The 17,450-nt window shown below is 40.1% G+C and overlaps 1 protein-coding gene across 3 annotated transcripts in view; it reads left to right on the top strand.

The window, feature by feature from the left end:
* LOC105472703 (transmembrane protein 50B) overlaps positions 1-17,034 on the top strand; it is a 29,823-nt gene extending 12,789 nt beyond the window's left edge. For all 3 annotated transcript variants that reach the window (XM_011726209.2, XM_011726212.3, XM_011726211.3), the window contains exons 4-7: positions 158-225; positions 4,995-5,087; positions 10,055-10,112; positions 14,985-17,034. In XM_011726209.2, coding sequence (XP_011724511.1) covers positions 158-225; positions 4,995-5,087; positions 10,055-10,112; positions 14,985-15,030 — 265 coding nt within the window. In that variant the 3' untranslated portion in view covers positions 15,031-17,034. The remainder of the gene's footprint in view (positions 1-157; positions 226-4,994; positions 5,088-10,054; positions 10,113-14,984) is intronic.
* The last annotated feature ends 416 nt before the right edge of the window (positions 17,035-17,450 follow it).

The following is a 17,450-nucleotide window of genomic DNA, read 5'->3' as shown; positions in this document are numbered from 1 at the left end:
TTTCTATCCACTAGCATTTTTATTAGGTTAAAAGATGTTAAATTATTCGTATATTGATTTTAGGTATGAAATAATCTGTTTTCTAAGTGATATATAAATATTTGAGTATTTTAACAGCAAATACTGAAATTCATTTAATGATTTTGTACTGTTCTAGGATAAATGCTGTATCCAATGCTCAGGTGAGAGGTGATAGCTATGAAAGCGGCTGTTTAGGAAGAACAGGTAAAGATACTTTGAGCTGTTAATGTGTGTTAACAAAATAGAAATTTGTCACCAGAAAAAAAGCCTCTCTTGTGAGTCTTTATTCAGGACTGGTGATGATTATATGGAATATTTTTTATTTGCTTTAGAAACAAGTTTTAGTGTTATTCAAATCCTTAAGAAAGTAAGTTATTGCTAGAAGTTATTATTTTTGTCATGTTACACTGCCCATGATATAGATAAAAAATGTTGCTATTCAGATGGATCTTGGACTCCAGTGCTAATGATGGATTTATTCTTATCCCATTTGTTGACCAATAATGCTACTTACAAGATGGCTGACTGTGATTATTAACGGAAAATAATGAACACATTAGGGGATCGAACCTAGGACTACAGTGTCTTTACATTCACTTCTGATCACCTGAGTAGCCACCCACAGACTGCAACAAAATTGTTCAGAAGAAAGATGCTATTTGTCTACACATAAATTAGTTTTTTTAGTTTGAATTCATTTGAATTATCATCCCTTTTTTTTTTTCAGACGGAATTTCGCTTTTCTTGCCCAGGCTGGAGTGCAGTGGTGCGTTTTTGGCTCACCGCAACCTCCACCTCCTGGGTTCAAGCGATTCTCCTGCCTCAGCCTCCAGAGTAACTGGGATTACAGGCATGCGCCACCATGCCTGCCTAGTTTTGTAGGTTTAGTAGAGATGGGGTTTCTACATGTTGATCAGGTGATCTGCCCACCTTGGCCTCCCAAAGTGCTAGGATTACAGGAGTGAGCCACACTGTGCCTGGCCCAATTGTGTTTTTTAAAAATTTACGGCCGGGCATGGTAGCTCACACCTGTAATTCCAGCACTTTGGGAGGCTGAGACGGGTGGATCACCTAAGGTCAGGAGTTTAAGACCAGCTTCGCCAACATGGAGAAACCCCGTCTCTACTTAAAAAAAAATACAAAATTAGCCAGGCATGTTGACTCACTTCCGTAGTCCCAGCTACTTGGGAGACTGAGGCAAGAGAATCGCTTGTACCCGGGAGGCGGAGGTTGCAGTAAGCCAAGATCACCTCATTGCACTCCAGCCTGGGTAACAAGAGCGAAACTCTGTCTCAAAAACAAACAAACAAAAAAATTTACATTATAATATGAAGAAATTAAGGTACAGTGGGCTTAAATAATGTGTCCAAAGTCACAGAGCAAGTAAGTGGTGGAGCCAGGATTGAACACTCCAGAGCCCATGCTTTTAGCCACCATGCTGTACTTGTTTCCCATCTAGAACCATTTGGTCACTTTGTCTGGTTTGGTACCACGTGTATATTTTTCTTTTTGTCAGCTTAACTGAATATAATTTAAGTATAATATAATTCACTATTATTTTATGAAATTTTTTTGAGATAGAGTCTCTCTGTCCCCCAGGCTGGAGTGCAGTGGCACAATCTTGGCTCACTGCAGCCTCCACAGCCTGGGACTCAAGTGATCCTCCCACCTCAGTTTCTCAAGCAGTTGTGATTATAGGGACATGCCATCACGCCCAGCTAATTTATTTATTTTTTGTAGAGACAGGGTTTTACCATGTGGTTCAGGCTGGTCTTGATCTCCTGGCCTCAAGCTATCCACCTGTCCTCAAGTTATCAGCTTCCCAAAGTGCTGGGATTACAGGCATGAGCCACCACGCCTGACCAGAATCCACCAATTTCAAGTGTACAGTTTGATGAGTTTGAACAAATGTGTACAGTTACAGTTGTGTAACTACCACTACAATCATGATATAGAACACCAAAAAGTTCCTTCATACCCCTTTTTATAGTTAATCCCCTTCCCCTCACCTCCTGGTCACCACTGATATACTTTCTATGATGGTAGCTTTGCCTTTTCTGCTCTTTCATATAAATGGGATCATATGGTAAGTATCATAGCCTTTTAAACCAAATAAAGCAGCTGTGAAGAGCTTAGCTTGCTTTTCTACTTGGCGTCTTATTTTTTTAATTTTGTATGTATTTTTTTTGAGATGGAGTCTTACTCTGTCACCCAGGCTGGAGTGCAGTAGTGTAATCTCAGCTCACTGCATCATCCGCCTCCCAGGCTCCAGCAATTCTTCTGCCTCAGCCTCTTGAGTAGCTGGGATTACAGGTGCCCGCCGCCACGCTTGGCTAATTTTTGTATTTTTAGTAGAAACTGGGTTTCACCATGTTGGCCAGGCTGGTCTCGAACTCCTGACCTCAGGTGATCCACCCGCCTTGGCCTCCCAAAGTGCTGGGATTACAGGCATGAGCCACCATGCCCAGCCTTCTACCTGATACTTTAATGCTGATGTAGATTTTATAACCTCACTTCTACTGGAATCCATGGAGAATTCGCGAGAGGATATAATGACAAATGACAGATGAACCTAAGTTTAAAGTGTGTGTGTGTATGCGCATGCAATTGCGCTCACTTTTTAGCATATCCTGTGTGTCAGCCTCAGCAGTAATGTCAGGAATGAGGGAAGGTAAAGAAAAAATAATATATATTAGCAAGTGAAGATGTTGTATGTAGAGCATACAATAATGTACTCCATCATTTTTCTTTAAAGAATATTCCACGGACATTGCTGTGAATTATGTTACTATTATCTTTTTTTGAGACAGGGTCTTGCTCTGTCACCCAGGCTAGGGTGCAGTGGTGTGATCATAGCGCAGAAAAGCCTGGAACTCCTGGGCTCAAGCAGTCCTCCCCCTTCAGCCTCCAGAATAGTTGGGATTACCCGTGTAAGCCACTGTGGCTGGCCACTATTACCCGTTTTTTATAGGAAGTTTCATTGTAACTTACCCAAAGTTTTTTAACTTAAAAGTGGAACCTGTATTTGTCTTTGGTCTGTCTGGTTCCCAGGCCCATTGTTTTTACCCTCACTAAGTGATTATTCTGTGATATTCCCTATTCTGTTAAAATTAACAGTGCAGTTTATATATTGTGCATATAGTGCAGTTTCTGTCTAGTGCTTCAGAAATTAAGGACAAACTGTCTTAGAGTCATGCCCAGGTGTTGCTGCTCTTTAGCTTTTGTACTCCTTAAGTGGTTTATTTGTAAACCATCTCTATTTAGTTCCCAGAGGAATTAATAGGAAAGTATCAAAATAATAAATATAAATGAAACAGGTAAATAATAAAACCATAAAAAGGAACCAGAACTAGGTAGAAAAATGATCGTTGTACTTAGAACCTGGGACAAGATGGATGCTTTTAATTGTCATTAACCTTAGCTCAGAGCTTCCTTGTAGCCAGAGCAAACGAGAAAATATTATAGTTTTATTTTTTTGCTAAACAAAAGCATACTTCTTTTTCTTTTTTTTCTCTTTTTGTTAATATGCCGTCAGACGTACTTATTTTTCAAGAGAAACTTTTTTCTTGTTTAATTCTATTAGAAAGTTTAATGTATATAGCTATAAATAAAGGACATGATGGAAAATAATTGTAAGGATTTTTTTTTTTTTTTTTTTTTTGGCGGGGGGAAACAGAGTTTTGCTTTGTTATGCAGGCCAGAGTGCAGTGGCAGGATCTCGGCTCACTGCAACCTCTGCCTCTCAGGTTCAAGCAATTCTCTTGCCTCAGCTTCTTGAATGGCTGGGACTACAGGCACCTGCCACCACGCCCAATTGATTTTTTGTTCTTTTAGTAGAGATGGGGTTTTACCATGTTGCCAAGGCTGGTCTCGAACTCCTGAGCTCAGGCAATCCGCCCACCTTGGCCTCCCAAATTTCTAGGATTACAGGTGTGAGCTACTGTGCCCGGCCTTTAAGGATTTTTAATAGTTCCTTTTATTCACATTAGATAAAAGCTATAATTGAATATAATTTAGAGATTGTATTTCTCCAAAGCATTAAACATTACTGTTTTTATTTCTGGAGATCTGCTTAGTATTGTAATAAAATTTAGATAATATAGAGATCTGTTTCTCTCAAATATCAGCTGTTCTAACCATCATGAACTTTGATCAGTGTTTCCTCCTTATCTAGTGTCTAAAATGAATCTATTCAGTGGTAACGAAATATTTGCAACTGAGGCAAATTTAGTTTTCTGTTATGGAAGTTGGCTAGGATTTTATTTTTACTTCAGTGGAGCTTTGTTCCCCTTGCAGAGGTGATGGGGCTGTCAGTATACCTGTGAACAGGGTCTGGTGCAAGTGTTAACCTGCTTTCCTAAAAATGTGTTGAATCTACTCAGGTGTCCAGATGATTACATTATTGACATCTAGAATTTTGTTCAATACAGGGTTGAAGAGATGCTTCTGATTTTGAAGTTTTCATGAATATGTGGTACAGATTGGCTGCCTCAGCAATAAACAAGCCTGAATATACTCTAAAGAATGGCCATTATTTGTACTATATTGAGTAATGGTGTGATTATAGAAGCTTATTATTGATTAAAAAGGGACATATTAGTCCTTCTTCATTTGACGTCTCTCATTGCTTTGTGATGATGGCTATCCCGAATGCATATGCTACTTTTAATAGGGCAGTTATTTTGATAATATATACAGCAGCGTAATTTTTTAGTTAGGGCATTCATTTCTCTAGTCAGTAAAAAGGTAACTTACTTTTTTTCCTTTTCCATGTATGGTTTAACTTCTTTTAGTTTTTTTTTTTTTTTTTTTTAATCATCATTCATTTAACTTAGAGCAGATTTATATAAATATATGACTATCTTTGATATGCATAATACATATAAGGCTAACAGGGCTTCTAGTGTTATGTATTCCTAAGACGTTATAGGGCTGTAAAAATGAACAAAATCATAAGCCTCTTCTCCACACAGGTGCTCGAGTTTGGCTTTTCATTGGTTTCATGTTGATGTTTGGGTCACTTATTGCTTCCATGTGGATTCTTTTTGGTGCATATGTTACCCAAAGTAAGTATTCTTCCTGTATTTTATAGGAGAGATTCAGATATGTCTTTTATATTTGGCTAACTCTACCTTGAGTACAATTTAGTATCATTACTCAGTTAGATTGAAGATATTACTCTGTGTGAAGATACATGAGTTGTTTAATAAAACTTGTCAGTGGGAACACAGTGCAGTAGGATAGCTCTGGTTAGGAAATCCAAGCCACTGACAAAGCCGGTACCTCTCAGCCATCTCCAGACTTTCTGCTTTCCTTCCTTACCTTAGGATAGCCAGGATTTTATGCTAGAGGCCCATTTACTGGGAGTTGCAGTAGAACAAGTGAGAAACCAGTACAGGTGTACAGTCCCTTATATATAATTCTAAAATCCACAAAATGCTGAAAATCAAGTTATTTATAACTAGTTTGGCAGCAAAACCTGACCTAAACTGACACAGGGCTCACTGTTTTCTTTATCCCATTTAGTGTCAGTATTCAAATGTTTTGTTGTAGGAATGAAAATAGATGTATTAGGTTATAGGATGCTTGTCCATACCCAGCTGGCAGTGCTATGCAGTATATGTGCTTTGCCTTACTGTTCTTAAATCTGAAGAATTCTGAATCCCAAAATATATCTTGCCCCAGGGATTTCAGATAAGGGGCATAGACCCCTTATCTGATAATCTATGGATTATCAGTAATCTTTCTTTTCATAAACACCTTCTTTGTCCAACCTAATCCTGTACTTTTTTTTTTTGGAGATAGAGTCTCACTCTATCGCCCAGGGTGGAGTGCAGTGGTGTGATCTTGGCTCTTTGCAACCTCCGCTTCCCAGGTTCAAGTAATTCGCCTGTCTCAGCCTCCCAAGTAGCTGGGATTAGAGGTGCGTGCCACTATGCCCAGCTAATTTTTGTATTTTTTTTTAGTAGAGACAGGGTTTCACCATGTTTTCCAGGCTGGTCTCAAACTCCTGACCTCAAGTGATCCACCCATATTGGCCTCCCAAACTGCTGGGATTACAGGTGTGAGCCACCGCACCCAGCCAAACCTGTTATTTTAAGTCACGGGTACAGGGGGAGTTTTTTAAGGGCAAGACTGAAGATATATATGTGTACCCTTCATACAGAAACAGTTGATGGAGTGGGATGAACTCTTATTACACCATACTGAGTTTTCTGGATGTGCCAGGTGCCATAGCTTTTCATTCACGGTAGTGTTGAAAAACAGAACCCAGCTTCAGAAGTGTCTCTGGAAGCGTTGGAAGACTGTTTCACTGGCCGTCTTCCTTTGCTCCAAAGACAGGAGTCAGAGAACACAATTTATTCATCCTCTGACTCCTCTGCCTCTGGAATCTCTTTGTCAGCCTTCTTTGCTTAACTGTCACATCTCCTTGTCCTGACTCACAGCTGATTTTTGAATACTTTTGATAGTATCATTTAAGTCTCATAGTTTGATCAGTGTAAGATCTTTGGAATACCTTTGTTTTTGCTTTGTCTTTCACTTGGTACAAAATAAGTCACATTACAAGAGGACAGTGGTTGGCTTAAATAACATTGGTCACCAGCTGTGTCTGAAATGTGTTTTTTAGTTAATTAAAAATACTACTAGAGCACATAGTTCTGGTATGAAGCGTATCTGAAGGAAAATGCTTTTTTAAAAATAGCTTCATCGAGATGTAATTTGCATGCCATATAATTCAGCCATTTAAAATATGCAGTTGAATGTTTTTAGTATTTTCACAGAATTATGCTACCATCACCACAATCCAATTTGAGAATATTTTTATCACCACCATACCCACTAGCAGTCACTCCCCATTACTCCTTCCCATAGCCCTAGGCAGCCACTAATGTACTTTCTGTCTCTATAGATATATCTATTTCATACACATGGAATCTTATAGGAAACTGTTTTTTTGAGACAGAGCCTTGCTCTGTTGCCCAGGCTGGAGTGTGGTGGCATGATCTTGGCTCACTGCAACCTCTCCCTCCCAGGTTCAAGCAATTCTCCTTTCTCAGCCTCCTGGGTAGCTGGGATTTCAGGTGCATGCCAACACGCCCGGATAATTTTTGTGTTTTTAATAGAGATGGGATTTTACCATATTGGTCAGGCTGGTCTCGAATTTCTGACCTCAGGTGATCCACCCACCTCAGCCTCCCAAGGTGCTGGGATTACAGGCATGAGCCACTGTACCCAGCCAGAAAGTGTGTTTTTTTTTGTTTTTTGTTTTTCTTTCTGAGACAGAGTTTTGCTCTGTCGCCCAGGCTGGAGTGCAGTGGCGCGATCTTGGCTCACTGCAAACTCTACTTCCCAGGTTCCCGCCATTCTCCTGCCTCAGCCTCCCGAGTGGCTGGGGCTACAGGCGCCCGCCACCATACCCAGCTAAGTTTTTGTATTTTTAGTAGAGACAGGGTTTCACCATGTTAGCCAGGATGGTCTCAATCTCCTGACCTCATGATCCACCCACCTCAGCCTCCCAAAGTGCTGGGATTACAGGCATGAGCCACTGTGCCCCGCCAAAAGTGTGTTTTAAACTCATTTTATCCCTGACTAAGAAGGGTGGGCTGCTGTCACTGATTTTCTTAAAAGGTCTCCATAGTTATGTTAAAGAAAAACTTTAGATAAATTAACAATTTGAGCAAAGAATGATTCATGAATTGGGCAGGACCCAGAACGAAGAAGAGGTTCAGAGAGCTTCACCCAGCAGCATTTGCATGCTGTAGGCTGAACACAAAGCAAAGACAAGAAATTTTTAGATTGTCTATAGCTATGTTTGTCTTATTTGTGCATGGTCTCATCAGTTGGCTGCTTGGGATTGGCTAAAGCTTAGCTGTTTGTGATTGACTAAAATTCAGCTATTTATTACAAAAATATAACCCTAGGTTTCAGTTTGTTTACATAAGTTAGGTTGCAGGGGGTGGGGTCACACAGGAACTCAGAGTGGGGAGATAGCCTCAGGTTAATGGCCACCTGCTTATTTACTTTAGCACTTGAAGTGATCCATGAACTTTACAGTTTCTATAGTGAAAATAGGAATAAATTGCCATTTCTCTAAGGTATGTAGGGAAATATTGTTTGTAAAGGCTATACTCTCGTTGAGTGTATCTTTTTTTTTTTTTTTTTTTTGAGACGCGTTTCACTCTTCTCGCCCAGGCTGTAGTGCAATGGCATAGTCTTGGCTCACTGCAATCTCTGCCTCCTGGGTTCAAGCGATTCTCCTGCCTCAGCTTCCCGAATAGCTGGGATTATAGCCATCTGCCACCACTCCCAGCTAATTTTTTGTATTTTTAGTAGAGATGGGGTTTCACCATGTTGGCCAAGCTGGTCTTGAAGTCCTGACCTCAGACGATCCACCTGCCTTGGCCTCCCAAAGTGTTGGGATTACAGGCATGAACCACCATTCCCAGTCAATTGTATCTTAATATTTAAAGAACTAGTACATATTGATAAATTTCTTGGTTGTGAATTTCATCTTTCTATTTCAACAGCTTTACTAATTTAAATATACTTTTTTTTTTTTTTAAGATGGAGTTTCGCCCTGTCGTCCAGGGTAGAGTGCAGTGGTGCAGTCTTGGCCCACTGCAACCTCTGCCTCCTGGGTTCAAGTGATTCCCCTGTCTCAGTCTCCCAAGTAGCTGGGATTACAGCCATCCACCACCATGCCCGGCTAATTTTGTATTTTTAGTAGAGACAGGGTTTCACCATGTTGGCCAGGCTAGTCTCAAAACTCCTGACCTCAAGTGATCCACCCACCTTGGCCTCCCAGAATGCTAGGATTACAAGCGTGAGTCACCACGCCCAGCCTAAATATTCTTTTTTATTTGTAAAGTGAATATGACTTTATTTCAGAGAGCATTTCTAGGGCATGTTTCCAGTCTTTTATTGTGCAGATTTGCTTGAACTATTAATATTCATAATGATAGCCAATTTTTATATATTACTTTATAGGCTAGATATTGTTCTAACACTATATAGAGTCACTCATCTAATTCTTACACTCTGGAGTAGGTGCTATTACAATGCCTGTTTTACAGGTGAGGAAATGAAGATATACTGAGGTTAAATAATTTGTCCAAGGTCATACATTTAGTCATTGGTGTAGATAGGATTCAAACCTGGGTCTGGCTCAAATTTGGAGCTCTTAACCATGGTGTTCTTTGTTTGCTATGATATCAAGAGCTCAGAATTGAACCAGTTTCTTCATCCTCTCCAGTATTTTTTAATCAACATTTATAGTTTTACAAAAGTTAATCATCTACAAAAATTTAAGTAGTTTCCATTTTGTTTCTTTTCTCTTCCTATAAAGATAGTAACCATTTCCTCCAGGATAGATTCAGTGAGAGAGAATAATGGTAAATTATAACTGTGTTATTTATATCTGACATGTTTGCATAATAAAACTCCTGGATTGAGAGCCAGGCACTGTGGTGTGTGCCTGTAGTCCCAGCCACATGGGAGGCTGAGGCAGGAGGATCACTTGAGCCCAGGAGTTTGGACTGTAGTTTGCTATGATAGTGCCTGTCAGTAGCTGCTGCACTCCAGTCTGGGCAATGTAGTGAGGCCCCATTTCTTGAAAAACAAACACAAAAACTTCTTGAATTCATGAAAGAAAATAAATTAACAGACTGTTTAAAAGTCAAGAATTTAACTTGTATATTTTTACGATTTTGTATTTCATTGTTGGCCATAGGAGGCAAAGGGACAAGTTACTGCTTCCTCAGCAGTTTTGATGTAGCTAGAACCAGCAATTACTTTAGACTAAAAGAAAACTTGATTAAGTTCATTGACTTTTATCCAGAGTAAGAGCAGTCCTTTGCTTTGGGGGAATTAAATTGGCATTTTCTTCTTTCAGTGTCATTATAGATGTCTTAGAGTTAATGAATAATAGTGTTATGTTGTAATATACAAAATGTATCATTATGAATGGTATTGATACTTTATTAGTGACGTTTGCCTATATAACCTTCTAATCTGTTTTACTTTATGTATGTAGATACTGATGTTTATCCGGGTCTAGCTGTGTTTTTTCAAAATGCACTTATATTTTTTAGGTAAGTTGCCTAATTTTTTAACTACACCTGTAACATTTACAGAAATGTCAGCTTAATTAAGGCAGCATATACATGAAACACATATAAATCCCATGGACTGGTTACAATGATAGAACTTCTTTTAAAGGGTGAGAATTCCACTGTTACATAAGAGCAGACAGGCCTTTTAAATAGGGGTCTTGCTGTGTATCAAGACTTTAGCTGGATCCTTTATATATTTTACCTTTTAAATTCCCATTTAGACCAAGTGCAGTGGCTCATGCCTGTAATCCCAGCACTTTGGGAGGCTGAGGTGGGTGGATTGCTTGAGCCTAGGAGTTTAAGACCAGCCTGGGCAACATGGCAAAACCCTGTCTCTACAAAAAAATAGGAAAATTATCTGGTTGTGATGATGTACAGTGCCAGCTGCTTAAGAGGCTGAGGTGGGAGAACTGCTTGAGCCCAGGAGGTTGAGGCTGCAGTGAGGCAAGATTGCACCACTGTACTCCAGCCTGGGCAATAGAGTGAGACCCTGTCTCAAAAATAAAATAAAATAAATAAATGAATAAATAAATTCCCATTTAATTATTTTAAATATATGTCAGGTGTTATTCCCATTTTATTTATTTTTATTTTCATTTATTTATTTATTTTTGAGATGGAGTCTCACCCTGTAGCCCAAGCTGTAGTGCAGTGGAACAATCTCGGCTCACTGCAACCTCTGCCTCAGGGCTCAAGTGAATGATTCCCGTGCCTCAGCCTCCTAAGTAGCTGGGACTACAGGTGCACACCACCACACCCAGCTAATTTTTTGTATTTTAGTAGAGACGGGGTTTCACCATATTGCCCAGGGTGGCCTCGAACTCCTGAGCTCAGACGATTTGCCTGCCTTGGCCTCCCAAAGTGCTGGGATTATAGGTGAGAGCCACTGCACCCAGCATTATTCCCATTTTATAGACGAGGAAATAAAGTTTAGAGCTTGCTTTAGGATGCCTAGCTAGTAATTGAGAAGCTGGGATTTGAATCCAGACTGCTGCTTCCATAGCCTGTGTTTTGTTAAAAAAACATATCAGACCCGTTGTTTCTCTTAACTAGCCTTTTGAAAAAAAAAAAAAAATTAACGACAACAACAGGTAAAGTACCTTTATTAAGAAAAAAGGAAAAACCAGAATTAATACATAGTGGCCAGGCGTGGTGGCTCATGCCTGTAATCCCAGCACTTTGGGAGGCTGAGGCAGGTGGATCACCTGAGGTCAGGGGTTCGAGACCAGCCTGGCCAACATGGTGAAACCCCATCTCTAATAAAAATACAAAAATTAGCCGGGCATGGTGGTGCATGACTATAATCCCAGCTATTCAGAAGGCTGAGGCAGGAGAATCACTTGAACTCGGGAGGCGGGGGTTGGAGTGAGTCAAGATAGTGCCACTGCATTTCAGCCTGGGTGACAGAGCTGTATCAAAAATAATAATAATAATTAATACATGGTATGCATGTTATATACAAAACCTGTTGGGAAATTGTGTTTTCTGAATGCCTTTTTAAGAAAACTTAAGTGGAAAAATAAACCAATATTAAAAGTATTTTTTAGGAGCAATCTTCTAAAAATATCCCCCAAATGAAGTCCATATTCTATGATTTTTAGAATGAATGTCTTTTTTTTGAGGCGGGGGGGCTGGATTCTCGCTCTGTTGCCCAGGCTGGTGTGCAGTGGTGCAATCTCAGCTTAGCGTAATCTCTGCCTCCCAAGTTCAAGCAATTCTCGTGCCTCAGCCTCTCAAGTAGCTGGGATTACAGGCACGCACTGCCACACCCAGCTAATTTTTGTATTTTTAGTAGAGATGGGGCTTTGCCATGTTGACCAGGCTGGTCTCGAACTTCTGACCTCAAGTGATCTGCCGGCCTCAGCCTCCCAACATGGTAGGATTACAGGTGTGAACCACTATGCCCGGCCTAGAATGAATGTCTTTTAATGTCAACATAGGATATTTAGGTATTTATTTATAAAATTTTATCTGCCTCTGTCCCCACCCCCCATAAATCATTAAGTAAATTCTAAGCCTTGAAAAACTTTGTTTTTGTCACTGGTTTTAAGTAATTTGATTATGATGTACTGTGGTCTAGTTTTCTTCATATTCCTTTCACTTGGTGTATATTGAGTTTCTTGGATCTGTGGGTTTATAGTTCATCAACAAATCTAGATTCTTTTCAGCCATTATTCAAGCATTTTTTGTATCCACTCCACCCTTCTTCTGGGATTTCAGTTGCATGTTATAACAGACTGCTTAAAGTTGTCTCACAGCTCGCTAATGGTCAGATTTTTTTTTCCTCTTTGTGTTTCAGTTTGGATAGTTTCTATTGTTACATTTTAAAATTAATCTCTGCTGGGCATGGTGGCTCACGCCTGTAATCCTAGCACTTTGGGAGGCCAAGACGGGTGGATCACTTGAGGTCAGGAGTTCGAGACCAGCCTAGCCAACATGGTGAAACCTCATCTCTACTAAAAATACAGACATTAGCTGGGCATGGTGGTGCATGCTTGTAACAGCTATTTGGAAGGCTGAGGCCGGAGAATCACTTGAACCCAGGAGGCTGAGGTTGCAGTGAGCTAAGATCGCACCATTGCTGAGCAACAGAACGAGAATGAGACTTCATCTCAAAAAAAAAAAAAAAAATTAATTACTCTCTACTTCTGCAGTGTCTAATCTATGCCATCCAATGATTTTTTCATCTCAGACGTTGTATTTTCTGTCTCTAGAAGCTTGATTGGGTCTTTAGAAATATTTCTGATGTCTTTCTTTAACATGCTCATGCCCTCTTCCACCTTCTTGAACACACAGAGTATATTTATAGCTATCTCAGGGTCCTTGTCCAATTGTCTGTGTCATTTCTGCATCTGCTTCTATTGATTTTTTTCTGCTTCTGTTTGCTCTTCATTTTGGACCTATTTTCCCTTATTTGGTGCTTTGCATACAATTTGTTGGGACTGGATCTTTGTTAGTCCTTTAAATGTTTTTGAGCTTTGTTTTGGGATGCAGTTAGGTGACTCAGAAACAGTTTGGTCCTTTTATGTCTTTTAAGCTTTGTTATAGGCAGGACCAGAGCAGCTATAGCCCAGGACTGATTTGTCCACTTACTAAGGCAGTCATACCAGTACTTTGAGTGTTTCCACGGTCTGATGCTTCGTGTATTCCAAGGTTTCTCTACTCGACTTGTGAGAATGTGAACTCTCTTCCAGCCTTGTGGTAGCTGTGGGATGTGTTCTTTCCAGTGGTTCTTTCCTTCACTTGGGTAGTTTCCTCTTATGTATAGACTGATCAATACTCAGCCACAGACTCAAGGAGCACCCCCTGCAGATCTCCTGCGTTCCCTCTGTGTGGCTGTCTGTATGCTGCGTGGCAAACTGTAGCCATGTGGTCTCCCCCAACTCTCAGACCACCCTGCTCTACCTGGATTTCTCCTTATGGCCTTGACATTCTGGTTTTGAAAGATGTTTGGCAGTTTCTGCTTTCTTACGTGCTGTCAGTCACATGTCTTTGGCATGTGACTGACAGCCTTCTGGTGATATAAGTTATTATGAAGACATTTGAGGCAATCTTTATAGATTAAGTTTAAGGTCAGATTCAACGCTTTGTGGTGGTAGATGAATCCACTTAAATGACTGTTGGATGAACAGAAACCTTGTGTGCTCAGGTGGACATAGCTGACAGCCGTGTCAACTATGTGCTCTGCCCAGAGGCTGGCAAGTTATCAGGCAGCCTGTGTGCTTCCTCTGAGCTGGACCTGTTCTAAGCTCTGGGGTACAGCCTCTTTTATTTATATCTCTGGTCACTCCTCTGTTTCCCTTGCAAGCTGATCCTCCACTCCATGCCTACTACCTTTTGAAGTCTCTTAAAGCTCTGTTCTTGGCCTTAAGAAACTCCTTGTTATTTTTCTGTCTCTGGGTGAACTCATGTATACTTAGGACTCCAGTTATTGCTTATATGCCAGTGAGTCACAGATGTCCCTTTCCAGGCCTAAACCATATATCCAGATTCCTACTTCACATCCCTTCCTGGGTTGCTGACAATTCAAATCCAAAACATTTAGTACGCCCACAGCTCAATGCGTGGCCCTGGAGTGTCCCATCTCTCTGTTCCCACCTCCTTATCCCCTCTCTCACTTTGCCGAGATAATTCCCCCTCTTCTTTGGGATCTGAGTTCAGTCACCACTCCTCAGGAAAACCTTTCCTGACCTCTCTAACTAGGTCTGATCCTTATGTTTCACTCTTAGGACACTGCACCTCTCATTTATAGCGTTTTTTTTATAGTTGGAATTTTATATTTATTTGATTGTCTCCTTATTAGACCCTTAGCTCCATTAGGGAGCAAGTTTGTCTGGACTCAAAGTCTCATCCCAACACTTAGGTGCTTGGTACATAACCAGTTTTCAGTGCACAATAATTATTTGTTGAAGGAATGAAGAATTGCAGTATGGTCTGTTGTAGGGTGCTTCAGTTACTGTAGTTTAGATATGGTAGGCTCCTGGAGACATAAAATGGCCCTAATGCCTGTCACTATGAGAATGGTCTCTCTCTCTCTTTTATTTTTTTTGATGTATTGATTCATTTTTTTTGTTTCTGAGTCATAGAGAAATGTCTCTTTTCCTTACAAGTTGCCTATTTATAACTTTCCAGGCTTTAAGAAAGAATACAGTTATGCTCAGCCATCGTGGTTAACAGACTGCTTTACAAAATAAGCAAATTAAGACCAACACTGCCATGATGTCTAATTTAATTTTTTAAATTGATAGAAAGGAATCAGTGAAGTACCTGTCAAAGCATATTGAGAAAATGAATTTTGTGTTGCTTGTTCCATCTGTTTTTTCCTCATGATTTGTTTTCCTATCTTTCTAGCACTCTGATCTACAAATTTGGAAGAACTGAAGAGCTATGGACCTGAGATCACTTCTTAAGTCACATTTTCCTTTTGTTATATTCTGTTTGTAGATAAGTTTTTTATCTCTCAGTACACATTGCCAAATGGAGTAGATTGTACACTAAATGTTTTGTTTCTTTACATTTTTATGTTCCGAGTTTTGAAATAGTTTTATGAAACGTCTTTATTTTTCATTGCGTAGACTGTTAATACTAATATGTATATAATACAAGACTATATGAATTGGATAATGAGTATCAGTTTTTTATTCCTGAGATTTAGAACTTGATCTGTTCCCTGAGCCAGGGTTATATCATCATGTCATTTTAGAAGTAACCACTCTCTCTGGCTGGGCACGGTGGCTCATGCCTGTAATCCCAGAACATTGGGAGGCCGAGGCAGGCGGATTGCTTGAGGTCAGGAGTTTGAGACCAGCCTGGCCAACGTGGCGAAACTCCATCTACTAAAAATACAAAAATTAGCCAGGTGTGGTGGTGTGTGCCTGTAATCCCAGCTACCCAGGAGGCTGAGGCAGGAGAATCGCTTGAACCCAGGGGATGGAGGTTGCAGTGAGCTGAGTTTGTGCCACTGCACTCTAGCCTGGGGCACAAAGTGAAACTCCGTCTCAAAAAAAAAAAAAAAAAAAAACACTCTCTCTCAGTATCTCTGATTTCTGAAGATGTACTAAAAATACAGCTTTGGCTGGGCGCAGTGGCTCACGCCTGTAATCCCAGCACTTTGGGAGGCCGAGGCAGGCGGATCACCAGGTCAGGAGATCAAGACCATCCTGACTAACACAGTGAAACCCCGTCTCTACTAAAAATACAAAAAATTAGCTGGGCATAGTGGCGAGCACCTGTAGTCCCAGCTACTCGGGAGGCTGAGGCAGTAGAATGGCGTGAACCCAGGAGGCGGAGTTTGCAGTGAGCTGAGATCGCACCACTGCACTCCAGCCTGGGCCACAGAGCGAGACTCTGTCTCAAATAAAAATAAAAATAAAATATATATATATATATAGCTTCATATATCTGGAATGAGCACTGAGCCATAAAAGGTTTTCAGCAAGTTGTAATTTATTTTGGCCTAAAAATGAGTTTTTTTTGTAAAGGAAAAATGTTTGTTCTTATGTATTGAAGAAGTGTACTTTTATATAATGATTTTTTAAATGCCCAAAGGACTAGTTTGAAAGCTTCTTTTAAAAAGAACTCCTCTAATATGACTTTATGTGAGGAGGGATAATACCTGGTCAAATCAACTCAGTTTTTTATGGTTACTGTAAAAAGACTGTGTAAGGCAGCTCAGCACCATGCTTCTCGTAAAAGCAGCTTAAATTATCCACTGGGATTATCTTTTGGCAGCCTGCCGTTTTCTTATGTTACACAATTCAATAGCAAGTAAGTTTGAGACAATCGCAGTTTAAAAGCATGAACCATTTAACAAAAAGTGGAATAATTAAAGATAAAGCACTTCTTCCCAAAGGGAATTATCACCTAGTGAAAAATTAGGCGTTTCATCCACTGCAAGTCTCTCTTCACTCTAGCTCTCAAGCTTTGGGTGAATGTTCCTGCAAAATATATCTTCAACTTGAAAGTTCATACTCCAATAAAAAAACTCCTTTTACTGAGTTTGCAGTACTGTATTTGCACTGTTTGTATTCCTCTGGGCCCTTATTGCTACTTTTGATTTCCTTTGTTACACAGATTTTGTGTTGCACTTTTTCTCCAGAGGGGTGTTGTAGAGCCTTGGTTGTATGAATAATAGCAGTGGTAGTGTCCACAGCTCAAATCCAAGCCCGTTTGGCATCACTCCTCTCCTCTCTCTGAGAGGCTTTCTTGTGCACAGAGTATGAAGCAGTCGTGGAGCACTGTGCCTTTGTCAAGATACCATCTTGTTTGATGACGTCTTTCTTTGCTGTTTTTTCTTCAAAATGTTAGTAAGCTCTGTCATGCTTCTAGCAAATTGTAAGACGAATTACTTGTTTCCACCTCATAACCTGTTGCAATAAATATTACTTCTCATACAGTTTAATATTGTTGTTTGTTGGAGAAAATGAACCATAAACATTGATTTGCTATTCAGTTTTCAATTATTCAAGTATACACAAATATGCAATTATGTTTATAAAATAAGAAATAGACTTGTAAAATGCTCATGTGAAGTTTATTGAAGGTTTCCCTGAAGACTGACTGGAAATGGTAGCTTTTTTTTTCTATTTCTCACTGTGCCATGAATTTTTCTTTCCCTTTTTTTTTTTTTTTTTTGAAAGACAAGATCTCACTCTGTTGCGTAGGCTGGAGTGCAGTGGTGCAATCACAGCTCACTGCACCTTCAAACGCTAGGGCTCAAGCAATCCTCTCACCTCAGCTTTCCAAGTAGCTGGGACCACAGGTGTGTGTCATCACGCCTGATTAATTAAAAAAATGTTTTGGGAGGCCGAGGTGGGC

This window comes from Macaca nemestrina, chromosome 4 (genome assembly GCF_043159975.1).
Source record: "Macaca nemestrina isolate mMacNem1 chromosome 4, mMacNem.hap1, whole genome shotgun sequence".
Lineage (NCBI taxonomy): Eukaryota > Metazoa > Chordata > Mammalia > Primates > Cercopithecidae > Macaca > Macaca nemestrina.
The sequence above is the reverse complement of the archived record's forward strand: the minus strand, read 5'-3'. Positions and strand labels throughout refer to the sequence as shown.